Source organism: Gracilinanus agilis, chromosome 3 (assembly GCF_016433145.1).
Source record: "Gracilinanus agilis isolate LMUSP501 chromosome 3, AgileGrace, whole genome shotgun sequence".
In the NCBI taxonomy this organism is placed as follows: Eukaryota; Metazoa; Chordata; class Mammalia; order Didelphimorphia; family Didelphidae; genus Gracilinanus; species Gracilinanus agilis.
The window spans coordinates 415417697-415438010 of record NC_058132.1 but is presented as its reverse complement, the minus strand read 5'-3'; the positions used below and the strand labels follow the sequence as shown (position 1 = coordinate 415438010).

The 20314-nt window shown below is 36.5% G+C and overlaps 1 protein-coding gene across 1 annotated transcript in view; it reads left to right on the top strand.

The window, feature by feature from the left end:
* PDE9A (phosphodiesterase 9A) overlaps nt 1–20314 on the top strand; it is a 243660-nt gene that overhangs the window by 34812 nt on the left and 188534 nt on the right. The window contains 1 exon segment of the mRNA XM_044669233.1: nt 9230–9273. Within this exon segment, the coding sequence (XP_044525168.1) occupies nt 9230–9273 (44 nt within the window).

The following is a 20314-nucleotide window of genomic DNA, read 5'->3' as shown; positions in this document are numbered from 1 at the left end:
GGTTCCTTGGTGGAAGATAAGGGTGGGCAATGGGGGTCAAGTGACTTGCCCAGGGTCACACAGCTGGGAAGTGTCTGAGGTCAGATTTGAACCTAGGACCTCCTGTCTGTAGGCCTGACTCTCAATCCACTGAGCTACCCAGCTGCCCCCAAAACTTTTTTTTAAATAGAAGTGATAGGCTTGCTTTGCTCCTCCCAGAAGGTAGATTAGGAGCAAGAGACAAAAGTTGCAAAGATATAATTAAGGCTGTTTATGAGGAAAAGCTTCTAACAACCAGATCTATCCAAAATTAGAATGAATTGCCTTGAAAATTGGATCATTACAAGTCACCAAGTTAGATGACAACTGCCAAGAATATAATAAATAGAATTCTGTTTCTGGTATAGATGGATTAAATGGTCATTATTGTCTCTTCTTTGAATTTCTGTGATACTGTGAATAGTTTTGTCTCCACAAAATACAAGGTGATATATTACTGAACTTTAGAATCACATATTACTTAGGTTCAGTGTAAGAGAACTGCAATTTGAGAGCCCATAAAGTACCTAATCATGGTTCTATTGGAATCCATAAATTAACACAATATGTAATTGAGACCAAATAGCAAAATATATACTCAAATAGATCTGTGACCATTAACATGGCAATTCCATAGCAAGTTGCAAATCACGTTGTATTCTTCTCTCACAACCTGTGTCATTCTTGTCTAAGACCTCTCCTAAGCATTCACCCAACATGCTGGCCTCCACTGCTTTCTTTTGATATCTTACAGATACCAGTGGAAAACATGAGCTGTCTAATGGCTGTTCCTCACTCTTCTCATATGACTGACCCATCTCCTCTTTGCCCCTATATTTATTTGAAGATATATTTTCCTCCAGCTCTTCATAGTTCTTGTTTATTCTATGTTTCAGCCTACTCACACCCACTATGGACCTCTCCATTTGCCTTCTGGGTGATATTTACTTCCAATCCTTCAAAAACTATAGAATTCCATGACTCACAGTCTTATAACACTGCCACAAAAATATTGATATTAAAAATATGAATGTTTGTGTCTAGAAGATGTTGATATTTTTAAAGGTATTTTTAAATTGCTCTCTTCCTGCAGTTTAATTTTGAGTCCATGTTGCCAATTTATAGTATCTGTTTCAGGTTACCTCTGTAGATTGTTACTTCTGTAGATTGTTCATCTAACTGCATGTCATTAATCTAAAAATAGGCATTGTTCACATTTTTCAGCATCCTCAAAAATTTAGGTTAATCTTTTTTTAATCTGCATTTCCCCTCCCCCTCCCCCCCCCCCCCAGTATATGGTCAGGCCAAACTTCTATGGTCAAAATAAAAAAAAAAAGAGCAATGGGAATAGTAATGTTCTCCAGACCACCTCCACTTTAGGGAAGCACTCTGGAGAAGGGATCTTTCATTCCCCCTACCACTACAATCAACTGCCACTTAGAAGAAGGAGTATATGGGATGTTCAGGGAGAACTAGCATCTATGGTGTGAGGACTTGCTGAATCCTTTTCAGAGCCACTCCTCCACCTGTCACTCAAACCTCACCTGTGGCTCCAAGAAGCTATGGGTTTTGCAGCAGCCATATCCTGGTAAAATTATTTTGGGAGATGGGCTAAGCCAGATTGGGAGTAATCAACAGGCCTCAAACCTATTGGTGAGTTAGGGGGAGGTCTGCCCCAAGCATGTGAAGACTTCTCCTGGTGGAATGAGTGGATAAAATAAATTTGTTCCAGAAGCCATGAAGGCAATTAAAGAAGTGCCTATGGAGTGCTTAGAGCTTGGTCAGACATCAAAGATGCCAAGGATATCCACTGCATCCCGGGCCATCAACAGTCACCTTGACTTTTTTCTTGCTATTGAATTTTAATGCCTCAAGAAGAGAGAATGAGGCTGATGACTATGCAATGTTGCCTCACTTAAATCCAATTCACATGCAATCAAGACATCATCTTGTGATATCATTGATCCTCTTCCAAAAAGAAGGACAAACAACAGGTAGGTAAGCCTAAGAGGACTGGAACTAGCAGCACTCCCCTGACTATACACATTGAATTTATACCACCCCCTATAGCCATTGGTCATTGAAACAATCTCATAAAGACATGACATGACAATTGCCTTTGCACAAGCCCCAGGTACTAAGGAACCAGTATAGAAATTGTTCACCTTCCAAGTTCTTGGCATTGTCAAATGATTTAACAGAAGTAATTTAATTTTTTGAATATTTCCCCATAGTTACATGCTTCATGTTCTTTCCCTCTCCCCCTATCTCCCAAGCCCCCTTAGCCGATGCACAATTCCACTGGGTTTTACATGTATCATTGATTAAGACCTAATTCCATATTATTGATAGTTGGACTAGAGTTATCATTTAGTGTTTACATCCCCAATAATATCCCCATCAGCTCATGTGTTCAAGTAGTTGTTTTTCTTCTGTGTTTCTCCTCCCACAGTTCTTCCTCTGAATGTGGCTAGTTTTCTTTCTCATAAGTCCCTCAGCCTTGCTCTGGATTCTTGCATTGCTGCTAGTAGAGAAGTCCATGGCATTTGATTTTACCACAGTGTATCTGTCTCTGTGTATAATGTTCTCCTGGCTCTGCTCCTTTCACTCTGCATCAATCCCTGGAGGCCATTCCAGTTTACATGGAATTCTTCCAGTTAACAGAAATAATTTAAACAATGGAGATCACACACACACACACACACACACACACACACACACGAAGAATTAGTATCTAGTTTGCTGGTAAAGGTAATAAGAAACCTCATGCATGAGGAGAGGAAAGGTTTTGTACCATCTTTGTTGCATTGCAGCTGGAAAATCTTGTTCCAATTAACTTCTCCAAATCCTTTCTCCTGTTCCTTGCTGTTCTATTGACTGTGCAGTTCCATGGCTCATTGCCATGGTCTTGGGGCTCTTGTATCACTTCTGCACAATTCTACTTCCACATTGTAACGTACCAAAGTGCTGCTTTCTACCTCAGAAGCTTCTATGCATTGTTTCTCTATTGTTTTTGTGACTTGTCTTGAGGAAGATTAGTTAGTAATTAACAACAGACTGTATTTGCCAAAGTCTCCAGACTGTCTTGCTAAAGCTTCTTGCCATTGCTTTTACTGCTTTGGGAAAGTTATCATTCTCCTGCCATAAGATAATCAATGTTACATGCTTTATTTATGCTTAATGGATTATCAGCTCTGTTTTTTATCTCTCCAGTGACTTCACCTAACTGGTTAATGAAAGGCCACTAGACTGCTATACAGTTTTTATTTCTTCTCCCTTCTTAATTAAAGAATCCTAGCCTTTATTCTTAGCTGATTCATGGTGAGTTAACTCCATTCTTTTCCCACTTCAGGATGGAAGTAGTAAACCCTTCATATGGTTAGCACATTCTTCTGGGTCTTTCTGATGCTTGGTGATGCATCTTTTATATGAGTCCTAATTCCCATCATGTAGTGTCTTTCTTCCCACATGGATCACTCTAATATCAAATTGTCTGGAATGTTTGATAAGGTTGTAGATACCCTGGAGGGAAAAAAACAAAAACTAAACATAAAATGCGGCCAAATTTCTAACATAATAATAAAATTCTTGTCCCAACAGTACTGTGCCTTGCCTGTCTGTCAATGAAAAGAGATTATGAAAATAGATTTGGTTTATAGGGATATATGTATATATTTTATGTTTATTTTTTGGAGGTACATATCCCTATTTGCTTTATAGGGATATATCCCTATATTTTATATTATATAATATGTTTATATTATATAATGTGTTTATATTATATATAATATTTACTTATATTATATATTCTGTTTTATATTATATGTTCTGTTTTATATTATATATTATAGATTGTATATTTATATTATGTTGTATATTATGTTATATATTATATTATAGTTTATATTATATATTATGTATATTTTGTATGTTATGTATATGTTATATATATTATATATTTTTTAAATATTATATCATATATATTGTTTTATATAATATCCCAGGATTTTTTCAGTCCAATAATATTAATGTAATGTGGGATTTGGTCGGTGAGGTCCTAGTCCTTTGAGCATATGCATTATACTCTGCCTGATATCAACCCACATGGAGTCTTAATCAACTTTTACCCAGAAATGTGTGATAGAAGGACCCTTCCTTCCTTCCTTTAATTATATCCTGTCTATTTATTTCATGGTGACAAAAAAGCTTTTTAATTAGATACAGAGCATGCACACAAAAGATATGAACAAATGGAAACTTACTCCTTTCTGTGGTGGATCTTGAGTAGGAAGGAATATAATAAACTCTTTTAAACCTCATTAAACACGAGGCCATGAATACATGGTGTTGCTGTCTCTTTTGTGTTATATTTTTCCTGATCTTATATAAATAAATATCAGAGATGAAAAAGACCAGTTTATAACTTTGTGATATTTGAAAAGGGTGAAGAACCACTAGCTGTTAAAAAAACTGGAGTCCATAGCAGAATCTGCCTTTAGCTGTAGCATCCAAACCCAGTAAGGGGCTAGTCCTAAGGACTGAGTTGATTAACCTATTCTCAAAATGAATTGACTTAGCAGATCAGAAACTAAATTCTGCAAAGCAAGGGAATAACTAAAAATAAGCTATGCCATACAGAGAAGGAAACTTAGTGGTGGTGGGGAAAGTTAGGTAGTCATCACTTTAAATTTGAGTCCATTGAGTCTAAGGATATAGTAGGTATATGGAGGGGACACTGTGCCCTCATTTCAAAGGTGGGTGAACTTGATTCTAATTTTACCATCTCAATTTCCCCTTGTAAAAATTAACTGATATTAACAGATTAATTAGTATTAAGGAGATAGCAGAATTGTTTTGATTTTTACTTTTTTAAAATTAATGATAGCTTGAAATTTTCTAAGAATAGTTTTTTTTAATCTTTGACTACTTATCTATTAGGGAATGGATTTTTATCTCATATCTATATAGATATGTGGTTTTTATATAGATACAGATGTATTTGTCTTGGATACCGAACCCTGTCAAATTTTTTTCCAATTGACCTCATATTAGTTGATTTTAAATTTTAAACAATCAAAATTATCAATTTCAGCTTTATGATCACCTCTATTCCTTATTTTACAGAATCCTCCTCTAAAGTGGATTCAAGATGATAGAAAAAGTGGAAGCAATACAGCTTAAGCCTCTACCAAATCTCTTCCACAAAGATCTGGAAAATCAAATTCAAATTGGGAAAACAAAAAAAAATTACGGGGAGTAATTTTTCCAGCCCAAAAAGGTTTAGGGAGATAGAGAGGTCTACAGATAGCAGGCTTGGAATAGAACCAGGAATATGCTGTGCACAGAACATTATTGCATCCTGAGAACAAAAGCTGATTAAGACTGGGCACCACCACAGAAAGCACCAGGGCATAAAGAAATCCCAGGGGATCTCTGAACTAGTGCAAGAATGGGTGCCATCTGGAAGCCACATCATCCATTACCCTGTTCTCAATTACAAAACCAGAGCAAAGAGAAGTGGTTGTGAGTATGAACCCTAGTTGTGTCCTAAGCAATGAACAGTTTCCAGAAGCAAATAATAGTTACTTGCCTCTGATTCCAGAAGAGAAGGGGTTCAATTCTAGTCTACAGCCCAGCATGGGAAGTCTTTTATGAACTGATACAAATGAAGTAATTAGAACCAGTAAAATAATGTAAGAAATAACTACAATGATATAAATGGAAATAATAACAGCACCAAAAATAAAAACAGAACACTGTATTTATAATAATCATACTTGGCCCCAAAGAAGAGATATGAAAAGGCACTTCTTTCTTTGCAGCGGTATGAAATTATAGATAGTGAACACTACTCCTATTGTCAGGCTTAGTTCAGTGTTACTTAATTTTACTAAGCTGTTTTTTCTCTCATTATATAATTTAAGTTTATATATATATATGTTATATATATAAGTTTAAGTTGATACTTCTCTGAGTGGGAGACAGAGACAGATTTACTGGGAAATGAAGGTGATGTCAAAGCAAAAAAATCAATTTTTAAAATTTAAATATAGGAATGTAATACAAGTACTGCATTCTCCATAGCTAAGTGGGAAATAAATTGGGATTCTAAAAAAGCAACAAGAAAAAAAATTAAAAACAAAAATCCCTTGAAGTAACATAGTTTGTCCAATAAGGAGAAAAAAGCAGAAACCTTTTCTCAGGAACTCATCCTAGCTATGTTCATATGTTAATCAACTATTTTGTCAAATTTGTTTCACATTGTCAACAATAAATGTCCTTCAAATTCACTGGGGTTAAAAAGCAGAAAAAGTGAACTAATTACTATTCTCGAGAGGCTTGTACTCTTAAGAAGAGGCAACACATTTTAAAAATCTATAAGAAAGGGAAGAGCCAGAAAATCCTTAGGGTGCAGTGTCAGGGTGGTTGGCAAGACACATGGATCTTTAAATTACTTTTATAGTTCACATAACAATACTAAGGGTCTATGCTAGGGGCAGGATAGGGTGACCCTCTATCTCACTGGAGGAATAAAGTTGGTGAATTCCATCTCATCCAAGTAGTGTCATCACTCAAGCCGCCTGAATGGGTTAAGGAGGGGGCTGGCTTAGCCAGATAGGAGTTGTAGGGAAGAGGGCACCCCCTGTCCCCCATCCACCCTAGATGGTGTATGTTATTTCATGATTACAGAAAACTCCTAGTGATGAAACTCTCCCTATTCATGGTCTTATTGTCGCTTGGGGGCATTGAGAGATACATAACAAGGGATTTGTCCAAGTTCACATAGCCAAAATGTTTCAGAAGCAGGACTTGAATCCAGGTGTCTGCATTTCAAGGTAAACTAGCTCCCCACCACACCACACTGCCTCCCAAGCATCCTTACTTTCCTCATTCCTAGAGACATGAATTAACTAGGTCATCTTAATAGTCCCCTCCAGTCTTCTTATTTGAAGGACAAAAATCATTTTGCTACTCTGGTTTCATTTCTTTGAGACTTGCATGCTCATTGATCTTTGAGGTCCTTATAACAACACAAATACATCTGTAAATTGTAACTTGGGCTATTATCAGACAATAGTTTACTTATCAATTAACAGGGTTAGGAGGAAAGGGATGGAGGGCCTAAGAAAAGGAAAGAGGTGTATATATATATATATATATATATATATATATATATATTTTTTTTTTAAGTGCTTTGTATAAGGGCGTAGTAAGGGGAATTCATCCTTCTTGTATTATTCACCTCTTCCAGGTTTCTGCTTTGGGCATTCCTGGCAACACAATATCATAGGAATCTTTTCATTTACTCATTCTTCTAGTCTTACATCCTGATTTGAGACTGTATTTGAGTCAGGCTCTGAGCACTTTCTAAAGGGAAAGTTGTGGCTCATTTGGTCTTACTTTGGATTTTCTGGGGTCCTATTACTGCTTTCTCTGTGTACTGAGTGTTGTGTTCTTCAAGGAAGCCGAGCAGCTCCAGGCAAAGAGTAACAAACTCATCGGGACTGATCTAGGGAACTGCCTAATCAATGCCATCCCAGACTTTACAGCTCCAGAATCTAGTGCGGGGGTAGGCAGCACAATTCTAGAGCTGTCCTTCCACTAAACAATTGCTGGACATAGCCCATTAGCAAGCTAGAAGTTCTCTATAAGTTCAATGTGATACAGCAGCTGGTCAGCTAGGATCCTGAGCTGGGATTACGGGAGCTAAATTCTTTAACCTGCTCTGAAGTCAAAATGATAAAGCTGCAGGTTCGTTATTGTGCCCTGTTTAAATGACTAGGGTCTCAATTAATTATCTTGAGATCAAAAGATTAGTCCTTAAATTTCTACTCAATCTGGTACTCTTCTTAGATCTTTGAGTGTCATCCTGGGACAGGATGTGCTGCTTCCTCTTATTCCCCCATCTTTGCTGGCTTTGTAAATTTGAACAATTATAGTTCATTGGTCATTCTTTGAAAAGTTTGTGAGAGATTGTTAATCTAGCTGCTATTTTCTAATGAGTTAGTGGGGAGAGTTTGAGTTTAACTTATTGGTGAGACATCTGTGAGGACTGGAAAGTTTTTATTGCTATTTGAAAAAAGATTAACCTTTAGTTTCTTTAGAGAGATTGAATTTTAACTCTGTTCTGTTAAAAAGAAAGGAGAGAGGAAGGAAGGAAGGAAGAAAAGTTTTCAGTTTTTATTGGTGCTATAAAGATATTTAACTGCTATTTTGCAGTAAGTAAGAATTTATTCCATTAGGTGACTGAATTTACCCGTATGTTATCAATAAATAAAGATAATATTATTTCTCTTTATTTATGAAAAGCTTTGGCTACTCTCTCAAAATGCAGAATGATGAGACTGTGTTTCAGACGAAGTCAAGAATAATGATGATAATTAGTGGTGATTTGAGTTGTAATCTATCACATAGCTAAATATTATAAATAATTATGTCTTTATATTATTGGAGGCTCCTTTAATAAATTGCGTAGCTAGTAACATTATATTTTATTAAAACCTGAGAGATTAGAGGCACCTAGGTGGCTGATGGATAGATACTGAAGTCAGGAAGACTCATATTCCTAAATTCAGATTTGGCCTTAGACACTTACTAACTGTGTGACCTCAGGTCAAATTACTAAACCACCCTGTTTGCCTCAGTTCCTCAACTATAAAATGAGCTGGAGAAGGAAATGGCAAACCACTCAGAGTCAGACACACTTGAAACAAGTAAGAGATGAGAGGTTTTGAGAAGTACAGAGAACTGAGCATCTGCTCATATGAAGAGGTTTCCCAGTTTACTAACTAAGCAATATTCAATTAACTGAAGGGAGGACTCAGAGGGAGACAATTAATTAATGAGAAAGATCTTCCAGCTTTATTAATTAAGAAATATTCAAAAATACTCGTGGATTATTTTAGAACTTGGGATGATAACAAGTCAAGTAAAAGCCCTTTGGCAATTACTTTTCATTAGGTTATGTTAGAAGGTGATCAGTTCTAGAATTGCTACAGATCTGGTTTTATTGGTCAAATATGAGTTTAATGAATATGTATTATATTTTTAAAACATTTAGAATTCAGCTGCAGAAGAGATCCATAACTTCCAAAGAAACTTATTTCTCTATCTGTTGAATTTTTAACTGGCTCTAAGTTCATCTCTATTATACTTAACATAAGATAAGGCTTATGAGTCAATAAAAAAGGAACTATGCTCTCTTTTACAGCACTCCATACAAAGTGAGACCTGTGGCCATCAAACAGTTCTCAGGTAAGATCCTATTTTCATTTTTCAAAAAGGTTTAAATAATCCCTCATTGTTGATATATTTTTCAGATAAGCATTTAACTATACAATCATATATTCATGGAAGCTCTTGATTATGTAAAATATATAAATAAAAATGTTCCATAGATAATCGGCAACCACCACTGACAAATAACAGGATTGAGTCAAGAGATGATTTAACCAGAGAGCATTTAGATATGTTGATAATGAATTTGTAAATAAAGATCTTAAATTAATGGTTACTTTATTTACTTAATATTTATGTGACTGTAATTCCACTGGTGTGAACAATCCTTCTCTTAAGGGGAATGGAAGCTTCATTCTGTGTGGTCATTGCACATGTTTTCACATAAATCCTATATGAACTTAACATTAAAGCCAGTTATTTTAATTTATTTTAATAAATTCTGCTAGTATCTCAGTCTTATTTTCACAACATGAATGAAAGCAGTCAACAAAAGAGTCTGTATAAAGCACTTATTTCTATTCTATTCTCAGGACATATAAAGACAAAAATGAAATAGTCCCTGCCTTAAAGGAGCTTATATTCTAACTAGGAAGTCATGTACATGTGTAGGTATATACAAGACATATAAATCATATACCAAGTAAACTTGAAAGGAAAAACACTAGAAAATGGGGGAGGTCATGAGAAGCCTAATGTAGAAAGAGGTTCTTAAGCTGAGTCTTGAAGGAATCCAGGAGTTCCAAGCTAAAAGGAGATATATGTCAGGAGATATTACAGACCTGGGAAGCATCCAATGCCAAAGCACAGAAATGGGAAGTGGAGATTTAATTAGGAGAAATAGCAAGTAGGCTAGTTTCGCCCCTCATCAGAGACAGGGTCCTGGCCAAAAATGAAAAACTTTTGCTTTGTATGCTCCTCTAAAATTGCCATATTATACCCCTTAAAGTACATCCAAACAGTTCTACAGCTAGCACTGTGAATAAAGATAATGCAAACAACAAAAGGTAAACGTATTTTTTGTGATAAGCTTCAAACTTCCACCAAGGAAGCACAAGAAAGAGGAATGGAACCCAAGATTACCACCTTGGGATCTACTCTCTGGGGGAATTTCCTTAGCACAGCTTCTATCCCAACACTCTTCCTGCCTTTTCTGTCAAAGTAGCGTCACTCCAGAAGTCCTGGCTCCTTGCTTTGTGATGCTTCCACTTTAACAACTCCCTGTGGATCTCTGGTTCCTTTTTTCAATTTCATTCTGAGTTTGTCTCTTGGATACAGTGAATTTACTTTTTTATTTTAGATTTAAATATTTTACTTTTTAAAAAAAATTTTCCATGGTTCCATGTTTCATGTTTTTACTTTCCCCTTCACCCCCCTTTACCCCCCCCCCCCAATATCCAACACACATTTCCACTGGTTTTAACATGTGTCATCAATCAAGACTTATTTCCATATTATTGATAGTTGCATTGGTGTGGTCGTTTCAAGTCTACATCCCCAATCATGTCCACATCAACCCATGTGTTCAAGTAGTTGTTTTTCTTCTGTGTTTCCACTTTTGCAGTTCTTCCTCTGAATGTGGGTAGCATTCTTTTGCATAAATCCCTCATAATTGTCCTGGGTCATTGCATTACTGCTACTACATAAGTCTATTACATTCAATTTTACCACAGTGTATTAGTCTCTATATACTTGATTTTTTTATACAATTGATTTAGCTCCTTGTATATTTGAGTAATTAGACCTCTCTCAGAGTTTTTTGTTATAAAGATTTTTTTCCCAGTTTGTTGTTTCCCTTCTGATTTTGGTTGCATTGTTTTTGTTTGTGCAAAAACTTTTTTAAAACATTTATTAATATTTATATTTTAGAAAAGTTAACATGGTTACATGATTATGCTCTTACTTTCCCCTTCAGCCCCCGACCTCTCCCCTCCCCTAGCCGATATGCATTTCCACTGGTTTTAACATGTGTCATTGATCAAGACCTATTTCCAAATTGTTGATAGTTGCATTGGTGTGGTACTTTCGATCCCTAATCATGTCCTCATCAACCCATGTATTCAAGCAGTTGATTTTCTTCTGTGTTTCCTCTACTGCAGTTCTTCCTCTGAATGTGGGTAGCGTTCTTTACCATAAATCCCTCAGAATTGTCTTGGGTCATTGTATTGCTGCTGGTACAGAAGTCCATTACATTCGATTTTACCACAGTGTATCAGTCTCTGTGTATAATTTTCTTCTGGCTCTGCTCCTTTCACTCAGCATCACTTCCTGGAGGTCTTTCCAGTTCACATGGAATTCCTCCAGTTTATTATTCCTTTTAGCACAATAGTATTTCATCACCAGCATATACCACAATTGTTCAGCCATTCCCCAATTGAAGGACATACCCTCCTTTTCCAGTTCTTTGCCACCACAAAAAGCACAGCTATAAATATTTTCATACAAGTCTGTTTATCTATGATCTCTTTGGGGTACAAACCCAACAATGGTATGGCTGGATCAAAGGGCAGGCATTCTTTTATAGCCCTTTGAGCATGATTCCAAATTGCCAGCCAGAATGGTTGTATCAGTTCACAACTTCACTAGCAATGCATTAATGTCCCAATTTGGCCACATCCCCTCCAACATTCATTACTCTCCCCTTCTTTCATTTTAGCCATTCTACTAGGTGTGAGGTGATACCTCAGAGTTGTTTTGATTTGCATTTCTCTAATTATTAGAGATTTAGAACACTTTCTCATGTGCTTATTGATAGTTTTGATTTCTTTATCTGAAAATTGCCTATTCATGTCTCTTGCCCATTTATCGATTGTGTGTAAATAGAATAGCCAGATCCTATTAATAGTCAAAAATCTACTCGACCTAGGCGTGCTAATGATGTCACTCCCACTTCCCTTAGTGGGGAGGGGAGACGAGTTACCCACACGTGACAATAAGTAACAAATCAAGAATAAGGGACTGCCCTTTGGGCAGTCCAAATCAATGTAGAAACTGCCATTTGTCCATTTGAATTAGAGGTGGACCACAGGAAGTGATGAAAGACACATTCTCTTTAAGTAAGTTAGTGAACTTCCTGTGGAGGGAGTTGGCGTCTGGAACTGGAAGAAGAAGCATCTCCTGAGACCACAGACAGATTACACTCTGTATTGTCACGTGGGTAAGTTAGGCTGGCTTCATTGGCCTAGCTGGGCCAATTCTAAACTCTGCCTATCCGGCTGTTGGGCCTTGCGGCTTACAGCTTCATTTATTTAGTCTTCTACCTCCCTCTTCTCTTTATCCCTACTCATTTTCCTGATTGTAAATAAACTCCTCAACCCGATGCTGACTTGGGTCTGATTTAATTACGGAATCAACCTGAATTGTTGATTCCTGGCGGCCACATATTTTAAAGATATAACTATAATAACTAAATTTTAATTCTTACAATTGGGGAATGGCTTGATTTTTATATAATTGATTTAACTCCTTGTATATTTGAGTAATTAGACCCCTGTCAGAGTTTTTCGTTATAAAGATTTTTTCCCAATTTGTTTTTTCCCTTCTGATCTTGGCTACATTGTTTTGTTTTGTACAAAAGCTTTTTAGTTTTATATAGTCAAAATAATTTATTTTATATTTTGTAATTTTCTCTAACTCTTGCTTGGTTTTAAAATCTTTTCCTTCTCAGAGATCTGACAAGTATACTATTCTGTGTTCACTTAACTTATTTATAGTTTCCCTCTTTATATTCAAGTCATTTACCCATTCTGAATTTATCTTGGTGTAGGGTGTGAGATGTTGTTCTAAACCTAATCTCTCCCATATAGTTTTCCAAATTTCCCAACAGTTTTTTGTCAAATAGTGGATTTTTGTCCCAAAAATTGGGCTCTTTGAGTTTATCATATACTGTCTTGCTGACGCCACTTACCCCAAGTCTATTGCACTGATCCTCCCTTCTGTCTCTTAGCCAGTACCATACCATTTTGATGACTGCTGCTTTATATTATAGTTTAATATCTGGTACTGCTAGGCCCCCGTCCTTTACATTTTTTTTTTTTCATTATTTCCCTTGATATTCTTGATCTTTTGTTATTCCAAATGAAATTTGTTATAGGTTCTCCTAATTCAGTGAAAAAGTTTTTTGGTAGTTTGATAGGTATGGCGCTAAATAGGTAAATTAATTTGGGTAGAATGGTCATTTTTATTATCTTAGCTCATCCTACCCATGAGCAATCAATGGCTTTCCAATTGTTTAGATCCAATTTTATTTGTTTGGAAAGTGTTTTGTAGTTGTTTTCGTATAATTCCTGTGTTTGTTTTGGTAGATAGATTTCTAAGTATTTTATGTTTTCTAGGGTGATTTTAAATGGTGTTTCTCTTTCTACCTCTTGCTGCTGTGATGTGTTGGAAATATATAGAAATGCTGATGATTTATGTGCATTTATTTTGTATCCTGTAACCTTGCTAAAGTTGTTGATTATTTCTACAAGCTTCCTAGTTGATTCTCTAGGATTTTTTAAGTAGACCATCATATCATCTGCAATGAGTGACAGCTTAGACTCCTCATTGCCTATTTTAATACCCTCAATTTCTTTTTCTTCTCTAATTGCTACTGCTAGTGTTTCTAGTACAATGTTAAATAATAGAGGAGATAATGGGCATCCTTGTTTCACTCCTGATCTTATTGGAAAGGCTTCTAATTTATCCCCATTGCATATGATGCTTGTTGATGGTTTTAGGTATATATTGTTTATTGTTTTTAGGAAAGGTCCTTCTATTCCTATATTTTCCAGTGTTTTCAATAGGAATGGGTTCTGTATTTTGTCAAAGGCTTTTTCAGCATCAATTGATATAATCATGTGATTTTTGTTTGTTAGACTGTTGATATGGTCAATTATGTGGATGGTTTTCCTAATGTTGAACCATCCTTGCATTCCTGGTATAAATCCCACCTGATCATGGTGGATGATCTTCTTAATTACTTGCTGGAGTCTCTTTGCTAGTATTCTAGTTAAGATTTTTGCATCTATGTTCATTAGAGAGATTAGTCTGTAGTTTTCTTTCTGTTTTTGATCTCCCTGGCTTTGGAATCAGTACCATATTTGTGTCATAAAAGGAATTTGGTAGGACTCCTTCTTTGCTTATCATATCAAATAATTTGTATAGTATTGGGATTAGTTGCTCTTCGAATGTCTGATAGAATTCACTTGTGAATCCATCAGGCCCTGGTGATTTTTTCTTAGGGAGTTCTTTGATGGCTTGTTCAATTTCTTTTTCTGATATGGAATTATTTAGGTATTCTATTTCTTCTGCTGTTAATCTAGGCAATTTATATTTTTGTAAATATTCATCCATATATCCTAATTGTTATATTTATTGCCATATAATTGGGCAAAATAGTTTTTAATGATTGCCTTAATTTCCCCTTCATTAGAGGTGAGGTCTCCCTTTTCATCTTTGATACTGTCAATTTGGTTTTCTTCTTTCCTTTTTTTTTATTAGATGGACCAGTGCCTTGTCTATTTTATGTGTTTTTTCAAAATACCAGCTTCTAGTCTTATTTATTAATTCGATAGTTCTTTTACTTTTGATTTTATTAATTTCTCCCTTGATTTTTAGTATTTCTAATTTGGTTTTCATCTGGGGGTTTTTAATTTGCTCACTTTCTAATTTTTTAAGTTGCATGCCCAATTCATTAATCTCTGCTCTCCCTAATTTGTTAATATATGCACTCAAGGATATAAATTTCCCCCTGAGTACTACCTTGGCTGCATCCCACAGAGTTTGGTAGGATGTCTCATCATTGTCATTCTCTTCAATGAAATTGTTGATTGTTTCTATGATTTCTTCTTTGACTAGCTGGTTTTGGAGAATCGTATTATTTAATTTCCAATTAGTTTTTGATTTGCCTGTCCAGGTGCCCTTACTAATTATTATTTTCACTGCTTTATGATCTGAGAAAATTACATTTATTATTTCTGCTCTTTTGCATTTGTTTGCAATGTTTCTATGCCCTATTACATGGTCAATCTTTGTGAATGTACCATGTGCAGCTGAAAAGAACATGTATTCCTTTTTGTCCCTATTTATTTTTTTCTACATATCTATTAAATCTAATTTTTCTAGGGCTTCATTCACCTCTCTTACTTCTTTCTTATTTATTTTTTGGTTTGATTATCTAGATCTGAAAGAGGAATATTTAGATCTCCCACTAGTATGGTTTTACTATCTATTTCCTTCTTGAGCTCTACCAGTTTCTCCTTTACAAATTTGGATGCTATGCCATTTGGTGCATACATATTGAGCAATGTTATTTCCTCATTGCCTATACTGCCTTTTATCAAGATGTAATTACCTTCCCTGTCTTTTTTAAATCATATTTATTTTTACTTTGGCTTTATCAGAAATCACAATTGCCACTCCTGCCTTTTTTTTCTCATTTGAAGCCCAAAAGATTTTGCTGAAGCCCTTTATTTTAAACTTGTGTATGTCCAACCGCCTCATATGTGTTTCTTGTAGACAAAATATGGTAGAATTTTGGTTTCTAATCCACTCTGCTATTTGCTTCTGTTTAATGGGTGAGTTCATCCCATTCACATTCAGGGTTATAATTATCAGTTGTGTATTCACCGACATTTTGGTGTCCTCCCCTAATTCTATCCCTTCTTCTTACACTATTTCCTTTTAAGCCAGTGCTTTGCTTTAAGCCAGTATCCCTTGTCCCCTCCCTTGATTTACTTCCCTTTTTACCCCCTCCCTTATTATTCCCCTATTTTTATTTTTAAGACCTAATGAATTCCCTCCCCCTTCTTCTCCCCTCCCTTTTTTGACCTCCTCACTCCCCTGCTCCCCTTGGTTTATCCCTTCTGACTTTTTCAGTAGGGTTAGATAGAGTTTTATATCCCAATGGATATAGCTACTCTTCCCTCTCCAGGTTGATTACACTGAGAGTAAGGTTTAAATATTACCTCTTAATGCTCTCTTCCTCTTCTTCTTATAATAGTATTCATCCCTTCCCCTTCCCATGCCCTCTTTGTGTGTAATAGAATATCCTATTTTTCTTATTCCTTCAAGATTCTTTTGGTGTCCTCCACTATTCACCCCCCTCTTTCCCTCCCACCCATATCATCTTAGACCATTTAGTATTCCAACCTCTCCCTATGAATAATTCCTCTAATTATTATAATAGTGAATGCTATAATGGTGAACAGAGTTCACTACAGAGAATTATACATAACATTTCTCCACATAGGAGTTCCAATAATTAGATCTTATTGAAGCCCTTAAAGAGGCAAATTTAAAAAATATGAGTTTTCTTACTTTCCCTTCTGTTTCTTATTTACTTTTTCATGTTTCTCTTGATTTTTGTGGTTGGATATCGAACTTTCCATTTAGTCCTGGTCTTTTCTGTGCAAATGCTTGGAAATTTTCTATCTTGTTAAATGCCCAAACTTTCCCCTGGAAGAATATAGTCACTTTTCATGGGTACATGATCCTTGGTTGTAAACCAAGTTCTCTTGCCTTTCTAAATATCATATTCTAAGCCTTGCAGTCTTTTAGTGTGAAGGCTGCCAGATCCTGTGTGATCCTGATTGGTGTTCCTTGATATCTGAATTGTCTCTTTCTGGCTTCTTGTAAAATTTTTTTCTTTTACTTGGAAGCTCTTGAATTTGGCTATTATATTCCTGGGCATTGTCTTTTCGGGGTCTAGTGTAGAGGGTGATCTATGGATCCTTTCAATGTCTATATTGCCCTCTTGTTGTAGAACTTCAGGGCAATTTTGCTGAATAATTTCTTTTAGTATCTAGTCCAAATTTCTATTAATTTCTGCTTTTTCAGGAAGACCAATGATTTTCAGATTGTCTCTTCTAGAACTGTTTTCTTTTTCTTTATTTTTTAACCCTTGTACTTTGGTGTATTGTCTCATAGGTGGAAGATTGGTAAGGGTGGGCAATGGGGGTCAAGTGACTTGCCCAGGGTCACACAGCTGGGAAGTGGCTGAGGCCGGGTTTGAACCTAGGACCTCCTGTCTCTAGGCCTGACCCTCACTCCACTGAGCTACCCAGCTGCCCCTAGAACTGTTTTCTTGATCTGTCAGTTTCTCATTGAGATATTTCATGTTTCCTTCTATTTTATCAGTCTTTTGACTTTGTTTTATTTGCTCTTGCTGTCTTGCTAGATCATTGGCTTCTACTTGCCCAATTCTTGTCTTTAGAGACTAGTTTTCTGCTATAAGCTTTTGATTTTCATTTTCAGTTTGGTCTGACCTGTTTTCCAGCTGTTTGATTTTGGTCTCCAATTTGCTTATTAATTCTTTTGATTTGGGGGCATCTTTTTCTAATTGCCCAATTGTAGTCTTCAGAGACTGGTTTTCGGCTACAATCTTTTGGTTTTCCTTTTCAATCTGGTCATTTCTGGTCTTTGATTTACTTGCCTCACTTTCCAATTGTGAAATTCTGCCTTTTAAACTGTTATTTTCTTGCCAGATCTCTTCCATCTTTCTCATTATCTCAGATTTGAACTCTTCAAGACCTTGTGACCCATTTTCATTGTTTTGGGAAGGTTTGGATTGTTTGTTCTCCTCTGCTGTTTTCTCTGTTGTCTGGATTTTTTCTGTGTAAAAGTTGTCAAGTGTTAAAGGTTTTTTCTTCTTCATCTTTCTCTTCTGGTTTTCCTGTTGATTCTGGCTTGCCATTGTAAGCTGAGTGCCCTCTCAGCTTTATGCTCGCACCCAGGATCTGTCTGTGCTCTTTAGAGTCCTGAGATCTCAAGTCTAGTTGTTCTGGGACAAGCCTCCTGGTGGTCTCCTTGCTCATTTTTCTGCCTAAAGCTCCTTTAACAGTCTCAGGGAGCTGCTTCCACAGTCAAGCACCTCTCTGCACTGGGTCTCCACTCAAGGTCAGCTCCTGCACTCAGAATCAGCTCCTTTGTCCCCGCTTTAGTCCTCACCTTAGTCCGCACCTTAGTCTGTGCCTTAGCCTGTGCCTGTGTCAGTCCCTTCGCCTGCGCGTGGGCTCAGGGTCTGTGTTCAGAGTCCGTGAGTTCTTTAGCCTCTTGGGGGGGGGGGTCTTAAAGCTTGCTATTCTCAGGAACAAGCCCTGGTGAGATGCCAATGACTTAATGGGTGCCCCAAACTTGACTCGTGCGCTGTAGGTGGTGTGGGGTGTGGGGGAGGGGGTTGCTCCGCTTGTGTTTTCGTGAGAGCTGTTTCACCCCTTTATAGCATGGAAATGCCCTGATTCCACGTACCTTCGATGCTGTGCCCTGTTGTGGGGTCCCTTCTTTCCTCTGGATTTGTTTTTATGTCTTCTTGAGGAGTCCTATATGCATGGGTTAGGAGAGGTCCAGCAGTTACGTTTTACTCTGCCGCCATCTTCACCCCGCCTCGTGCAAAACTTTTTAATTTAATATAATCAAAATTATTCATTTTACATTTTGTAATTTTTTCTAACTCTTACTTGGTTTTAAAATTTTCCCTTTCCCATAGATCTGACAAGTATACTATTCTGTGTTGACATAATTTACTTATAGTTTCCTTCTTTATATTCAGGTCATTCACCTATTCTGAATTTATCTTGGTGTAGGGTGTGAGATGTTGATCTAAACCTAATCTCTCCCATATTGTTTTCCAAAGTGGATTTACTTTTAAAGGTAACCCAGATTCTTTATCATATCCATTGTTTCCTTACTGATTCACTCAAGAAACTAATTAAGATCGCATAAAAGAATATATGACAATACTACATTTTTACTATTTGTTTGTCACTTTGTTATTATGATCCTGTTCTGTGATTTGACCTTTGAAAAAGAGCAGCCTCCTAATTCTATGTATCTCATTCAGCATTTTCTGAACCCCTTAAAGTCAAAAAGGAAAAGATTTGGGAGAGGTGAATAATTAGATCCAAAGCTCAATATTGAGCTTGAGAGACTATATATATGAGCAGACACATGGCCTGGTAGTGATACAAAACAGGAACACCAATAAGGAAGACCAGGAACTACTGTCACAGGGTAAAACATCCAATATAAATTTCGTAATGTCCTAACAACCAATTTTTATTCACATGCCAATTTTTATTTCTCCAATCCTCATTTTGTTTGCCCTTATATCTCAAAGTTTCTGTTGAAAATCATGTCTTTTTTCCTGGGTGAGGCACTTTCCCAGAAATTTTTGATCATCTGTCCAAACTTATTCCTCAATGGTTAGCATACACTCACTTCATACTTCAGTCATCCCAGTGATTCTGAAACCCTAAATGTCTTTGTACAGACCTCACTCCTATCCCATACTGCCCACTTATCCTGCCCTCCTATCCCGCACTTCCACCCTATCCCATACTGCCTTCCTATCCCATACTTCCACCACTCCTCAACCAGACTTCTATTACATTCAGTTTCAGATCTACCAGTCCCTTCCACAGTGTTTTCTATAATGCCTGTTCCATAGTTAAGAAATTTGCTTTCATCTTAAACTTCTCCCTTTCTTATTCTGTCTAGTCAGTTAGGAAACATTTTCTAAATGCCTACTATGTAGCAAGCAATGATCTTAGTACTGAGTATTCAAAAAGAGACAAAAGGAATCCCTGCCTTCAAGGAGTTCACATCTAATGTGAGGAGATAACATGTAAACAAATATGTACAAGCAAGCTATATTTAGTATAAATAGAAAATAATTAATAAAGAGAAAGCACTAGAGTTGAGGGGCTAGGGAAAGTCTTTTTGCAAAAGAAAGGCTTTTAATCGGAACTTAAAAGGAAGCCAGTAGATAAGGATGAGGAGAAATAGCATTCTAAGGTTGGGGGACAACCAGAGAAAATGCCCAGAGCCAAGATATACCATCTTTTTTGTGGGATAACTAGAAGATCAATATCACTTTATCAAAGAATATGTGTTGGGGAGTAAGGTATAAGACTAGAAAGGTAGGAAGAGGCTAAGTAATAAAGGGCTTTGAATGCCAAATAGAGGACTTTATATTTGATCTTGGAGGTGATAGACAGCCACTGAAGTAATTAACGAGTATAATGTGTACTTAAATCACTTGGAGACTGAATGAAGATTGATTGGATTAGGAGAAGACTTC